At 35.6% G+C, this 7,148-nt stretch overlaps 1 protein-coding gene across 1 annotated transcript; it reads right to left on the reverse strand.

The window, feature by feature from the left end:
• Positions 1-2,263: 2,263 nt before the first annotated feature.
• CNGA1 (cyclic nucleotide gated channel alpha 1) lies at positions 2,264-6,136 on the reverse strand. The gene is given in 7 exon segments (XM_009585619.1): positions 2,264-3,681; positions 4,510-4,616; positions 4,765-4,872; positions 5,038-5,139; positions 5,245-5,270; positions 5,655-5,725; positions 6,025-6,136. Coding segments are annotated over 7 exon segments (1,944 nt in total).
• Between the last annotated feature and the right edge of the window lie 1,012 nt (positions 6,137-7,148).

Here is a 7,148-nt window from a genome sequence, read left to right on the forward strand (position 1 = left end):
CTGACAAATAAGTGCAAGTTGAAATAGTTTTAATTTTTTTGACATTTCCTTGTAGCACTTACGTTCTGTCTTGTGCCAGGAGGAAACTCTGCATTTAGGTTTTTTTTTCAGCAGATACATGCTTATAAATGTTAAATAATACAAGGTTTCCAATCATAAAGAGTCTGAAAATAGTAAGTAAACTACTGGAGGTCAGTTCTGTTTTTCTGTTTTATTTTGAAGTGTTTAAAATCAAAGAATTTTTATTCTCAAGAAAGAGGCAGCTAGTGACTGCAACTGGTGTCGTAGACTGAAGGATTAATAGAAGAAAAAATGTGAACAGTAGATCTCTGCCTTTATTAACTAAAACTCATTACCATATCACACATTTCTCTAATACAAAGTCTTAAACTCTTCAACGAAGGAGAAAAGTGCTTCCTAAGTGCCTTGTGGAATATGACGCAGCCGTATAGGATGCTGCTGCTATAGAGATTGCAAATTATATTCAAGACCTGAATTGGAAGGATGCTGATTGCAAAGTCCAACATTCACAATATAGTAAATGCCAGAATAATGCTTGTTCTTGTGGGCGTGGATAGAGTCTTTAATGAAAAAATGGCATACCCTTTCCCCATACCAGCACATTATGCCATATGTCATTCAAAGCGCAGGATCAACAGTGAATAAACAGCCGTTTCATATTTACATTTATCCTTGTTGTTCCATATATATCCTATGCATTAATTACTTCATAACATTTAATCCTTGCAGTGAAATCAGGAGTTATTTATGGATCTCTGGCATTCTGGAAACCTATCAACATTACAAAAAATAAAGCAACCAGAAATTAATGCACTTTACAAAAGATCCAATTTATATCTCCATCTTATTAAGGAGTAGAATTAAAGTATAGAGATATTATCAAGTGATAGTAATATTTACATATGTATTTTTTAAGAGTGGCAGTCCAATTGCCCAGGGTAATCAAATTGCCCTAAATACAAAATTATCCATTCTCTCCTTGCAGTCCTTTTCTTCACTCCCTGTCATCAGACTTCTCCAATGTTAAGTGGCTATGATCAGAGTCTACTGAAAATACCCAGCTGAAAATACCCAGCTGAGACCACAACTAATAAAACCAATTTTTGCCAGTGGAAAAAGACATAAATTAGGGGGAAAATCCATGGAGATAATGCTTCCTAAAGCAGTTGAAAATGTATCTAACATATGAAACAGTAGATTTTACTATTTTAGCAGTAGTTAAGAACAGAAGAAAGAAATACCCTATCAGTGAAAAAAAAAAAAACTATTTAGTCATTGTATTCTTTCCCCAACAGCAGCTACAGAAGGCGCTGTAGAGAGAGTTTGGCCTCTTTCTGTCATGTCTGCCCGTTGCACTCTGCCAGCATCCACAACTGTTACCTCAGGGACATAAAAATTTTAAGCACAGATGTTAAAAACTTGATAGTCCATGTTCAGCAGCCATATTGGAACATACATGGAACAGAACAGTCTTCAATATTATGTATTTGTTATTATTGTGGAAAGAACAGCTAGATTTTGAGCCATCCATATTTGTCATACAGATGCTCACAAAAGGTCAGATTTTATCCCCTCCCTATTCCAACCTTTGTGTGTAACATCCCGAAAAAAGCACCATTTAAAACTGCCCGCTTACAGTTCAAGAATTCAGCCCAGGTGGACCCAATGAAGTAATAATATTTTCCAAATCTTAAACCTTCAGTACTCACGTCTGCATTGTAGATATACCCAATTCTTTATGTAATATCCCATACTAAATTAATCTTATGTTAATTCAGTAGAAATTAAAATGTGTTTATACACAAATTTAATATCATGGCTCGTGCCTATATTGACTTAAAATAATTAATACAATTGTTACCAACCTTTCCTTCTTTCCATAAGTAGACATGAAGAAATTATTTTAAAATAGTCAGCAAAACTTTCAATATTTGCCAGTATATGACTGTATATAGATTGAATGCATTTGCTGTAGAGTGCTGTTACATAAAGAGTACATAACGCATTAGCAGATAATACCACCTGTTTGTGCAAGAGCAAGGTATTATCTTCCATCCTCATTCTCAATTCTTCTTTTTCTTTCCAAAACCTGCCAAATATGTGCTGCTTGTAGGAAATTAGTGACATTACCTCAACAAATAATTTTTCATAATTCATAGTCAGGTCCTACAAAGATTAGAAATGAATGTGTTCAGCCCCATGCAGAATTTGACTCTAAGTCTTACTGGCAACCTCCGGTGTTTTATTCTGCTTTTGACTCTCCAGGTTTATCTGTGGATGGATCTGCTTCTTCTAAGTCTGCGAATTCTTGCTCTATAACTGGCTTCAATATTTTCTCGATTTGTGTAAGTCTTTTTTTCAGTTTCTGTTGTGCAGCTTCATACTCGGCCAACAACCTGGCAAACTTTGTCTGTAATCTGTCCATCATTCCTTCCATGTAGGTGACCTTCTCTTCCAGATCTTTAGGATCACTTCCTAAATTTGCAACTTCAATGTCCAGCAATCCATCTTTCATTAGGATTTGCTTGCCTTTTTCTTCCAGCATAGCCTTTGCATCTGGATACTCTGTTAAAGCCTCCATGAGATCATCTTTAGACAGACAAAACAAGTCCGAGTATCCAATGCTTCTAATATTGGCTGTTCTTCGATTGCCAGCTTTGCTACCTTTGATATTAAGAATGCTGATTTCTCCAAAATAGCTGCCGTCGCTTAGGACCACAAATTGGGTAATTCCATCATCAGCAACTACTGCCAGCTTGCCTTCTTTGATAATGTACATCTCTCGTCCAATATCTCCTTTTCTGCAAATATAATCTCCAGGACTGTATACTTGTGGCTGGAGTTTCAAAACCAGTTCAACCAACAGACCAGCTTCACAGTCTGCAAAAATACGAACTTTTTTTAGTGTTTCCAGGTGAACATTGATTGCAATCTCTGCTCTTAGTTTATCTGGCAGATACTTCAAGACTTCCCTTTCATCCACAGCCTTTTTGTTTGTCCACAGGTAGTCAAACCACTTTATAACTCTTTTTTCCATGTCTTTACTCACATTCCGAAAGTGCATATACTGCTTGATAGCATCAATCCTTGCTTGAAACTCTGCTCTGGCAGCGTTCATGTTGGAAATCATAGAGCCCACATTACCAACAATGGTAGCGAAAATCAATACTCCAACCAAGAAGTCGACAACCACAAAGAAATACTCAGAATCTCTTACAGGAGGGGGTGTTTCACCGATAGTAGTCAGGGTCAGTGTTGACCAGTAGAGACTGTAGACATACTTTCTAGTCAGACGGGCAAATTCAGGATCGGAGGTGTTGGGGTAGACCCATGTGTCAGCCCCAAATCCAATGGCTTTCGAGATTGAGTAGTACACACAGGCGTTCCAGTGAATAATAATCACAATGTACATGACAAGGTTAGAAATCCTGAAGATATTTGGGTAGTTTGTCCTTGTTTCTGTTCGCTGGAAGAATTCAAACATCCGAGCTACTCTGAGTAGTCTGTTTATTCTTAATTCTGGGTAATTCAGTCCTAACTTAAAATATAAGAGATCAGTTGGTATCATTGACAGAAAATCTAATTTGAATTGAAAAGATGTCTTATATTTCTCTCGAAGCTTTTGTTCTTCTTTCACCAGAAGACCTTGCTCCAGGTAACCTAAAATCAAATTGTAAATAATAAAAAATGTTATAACTTCGACTGTGTTGTGTTCAAGGTCAATCCAAATCTACTTTGAAAAATATTTTGGGTGCAAATTCCAGATGATACATAACTTCTCTTACTTTTTAATAAGCAATTTCTTATTTCCAGTTATTCAACTTAAGTGCTATATGGTTCAGCTTAAGCTAAACTATACAGCTTTGAAAATTAAACATTTCTAGCTCTGATTCTTTCCCTCCACTTTTCCACTATGGTGAACATCTGAAAAAAAAACAGAACGCCGCAAAAACTCCAAAGGCTATAGAAAGGGTGGTTAAAGAGGGAAAGAATTTGAACGTGGGAATTTCAGTTCCATATTGAGTGTATCTACTCAATAGCTTTGGGTAAGATTTTAAAAGAAACAGTTGCAGCTGAAGTTAATTGGATGTCTTGCTTGCTCAATGGTCTTGAAAATCAAGTAAATACTTGAGTCTCCTTAAATACAAAATCCAGATTTAAGTGCTAATTTTTCAGAACCCCTGATCCTCACCTGTCCGCATTACGTGTTTATTTTGTCTTGTTGAGTCAGCTGCAGGCAGAACAGTGTGTATCTGGCTTACCTCATGTCTAGCTTAGCTCAGGCTTTATGTATTCCTCGAGCAATACATCAGAGTTTCTCCTATTTTTACAGGTCACAGACTACAATCTTTCAGAGATCTATCTCGATGTCTTTTTCACTATTGCACCTCATCAAGGGTACCCAGATAATGAGAGTAGTATTCTGAATATTTTAAACCACCTGCACAAATATATGAAGAGGAATAATTAATCATTGAGTATACTTACCTGTTCTTGTCCGTACAAACATGTCAGCAACATAGATGGCATCAGAAATGTAATCAATAATAAACCATACCGATAGGTAGTCGTGCTGAAGCTCATCAAAACAGGCTCTGAATAGGAAAAGACAAAAGTAAATTACCATGAAATGAAAATTAAATACTTGCATGGAATCAGTGATGAATAAAATATTTTTTTTATCTATTTAGGGATATTACAATTTGCCAGAAGTTTTATATAATCATTAAAGGAGTACATCACCTAGCAATAATCATGGTCCAGTTGTACATGACAGGCATTGTGATGCAAAACAACCAGTTGTAATACATATTTCCTGCTGGATCAATAATGAGAATATCTTTCTTCTTCCTAAGTGATAGACAGGAAAAAAAAGGTGATTTAATGAGAGACTTAAAATACACATAAAAATTTTTGAGGAATGAAGCATTCAAGATGTCCATGAATCGATTCAGTTTTACATCAAAACCAATTTTGGTAGACTAACATAGCAGGACGTAAATGAAAAATACTTACTCTTCTGTATTTTCTTTCTTCTTGGACTTATCTTTATTTTTGTTTTTCTCCTTTTTTTCCTTGTTCTTTTGTGTTTCTCCATCCTTTTTTTTTTCTGACTTGCTAAGAAATAGATTTACATTTCCAGTTATTACAGACCAAGTTAAAACATATTTGGAAAGAAATTAAGGGTCTTAGAAATAGTAGTATTATTACTCTTAGTCTTACCTCTTCTTTTCTTTTTTCTTTTTCTTCTCCTCTCTAAGGAAAAGAAAAATATGATAGGCTCATGGGATGCACATAACCATTGCTTCCACAATTATTCATTAGAATCATCTGAATTCAGTAAGGATAACATTATACTTAGGTGTTTGGCCTTCAAAAACTGTTTTGCTTATTGTCGTCACATAGAACTACTTTTATTTTAAATAAATAGGTATAATGCCAATAACTTTGGTATTGAGAATAATCATCATAATTGATGTGCATGAAGTTCAAATGTATGTGCAGTCTCTTTTGGGATTACTTGAATAACATAACTCTTTATAAAGAAATTATTAGATATATATCATTCTTTTTCATTGCTGCTCGAACAACCAATATTGCAGTACTCTCATTTTATGAAACGGCAAAGATACTTACTCGTCTTTATTACTATTGTTGTTAATATTGTAGCGTGCAAATGCACCAGGTAGATACTGTTGCCTAGGGAACAGCAAAACAACACAGTTATATGATATCTGCTGAAATACAAAAAAACGTTTAGTCTAAATTGTCACGGACTGTTTCTCACCATTTTAATCATGGGCTAAGTTATCTAAGGAAATTGAAAGAGCACAGATTTTAATCGCCTAAATATTTACAATAAGCAATGTATCACAATCTTAAAAACTTAATTTATTAATAGAGGGTGAAGAAAATTAGACGACGGCAAGTATCTGTGCTTACTTAATCCCATCCAAATTATCAAAGAAAAAAACCCAAACAGACACAAAATGGTAAATTTGACATACCTGTTTTCCCCTTTGTCCATCGGTGCAGGGTCCTCACTGGTGTCTTGCACTACCACACTGGGAACAATTGTATGGGAGTGACGGGTCTCAATCACTCCTACCTTCATGGTCAAGTTTGTCTTACCTTGGGTAATTGAGGAATACTGATTTAAAAAAGAATCAGGTTATTTCACAACTAGCAGAAGTAACAAGCAATTTTTTTTCCTAAAGATGAATCCTTTATATCCTTGCTTCCCCCAAAACCAACAATAGTATTTCCAGTTTCCTCTCTCCCATGGCATTCCCACCAGACAAGAAAGGGCACTGTTGGTGCTTCAGTATGCTGAATATCCAGGCAATTGCTGCTAAAGAGAATGTTCAACACATCTTTCTTTTAGAGGAGGCATTAATTTAGGTCTTTCTCCTGAGCCTAATCACATACTTTGAAAATATTTAGACAATTGTGTTTGAAACGTCTACTGCTGTTTCATTTGGTTTTGAAGTAAAGACTCATAATTTATTGTATCAGGATGGATAAATAGATCCATGCATAGGTGACATCCTGAAAACCAGACTAGGAAGCATCCATTGGTTGGAGTCCAAAAAAATTTCAGTATGTCTGACATCTGAGAGTTATACTCTGTTGAGAGCAAAGAGTAGGTTCTGTAACTAGGAATTTAAACACTGATGTAGTACAGTCTCCTTACTCATACAGCAAGTGGGACATAAATACCTAAATGGAAGTGTTAGTGGCTGTTCATGTCTGTTTTGTTCATCTCAATATTAAAAAAATTGAAAATGTTGTAGTGTACATAACTTCTGCTCTCCGTTTTTGCCACTATTCTTACAATTTTGTGAGTTATGTCTCGTTACCAATGAGACTGCCAACTCTTTGGGCATGAATTGTGTCTACAAGTGTGATCTGCTCTTGGCAGGGCCGTTTAGATAGAATTATAAAACAGATGCTATCCACTGCAGTAACAATATCCCTGTGCATGTGAAATCAGAGTATAGAGATATCTGTAAGCCACAAGCTGACAAATGAGTGGCTGTACCACTGGTAAGTGAAGTCAAATGCCATAGAATGAATCTGTCTTAAAGAAAGTACTTCCATTCGGTAGTCAAGCACACTGCAAAAGA

This window comes from Fulmarus glacialis, unplaced genomic scaffold (assembly GCF_000690835.1).
Source record: "Fulmarus glacialis isolate BGI_N327 unplaced genomic scaffold, ASM69083v1 Scaffold27529, whole genome shotgun sequence".
Classification (NCBI taxonomy): Eukaryota; Metazoa; Chordata; class Aves; order Procellariiformes; family Procellariidae; genus Fulmarus; species Fulmarus glacialis.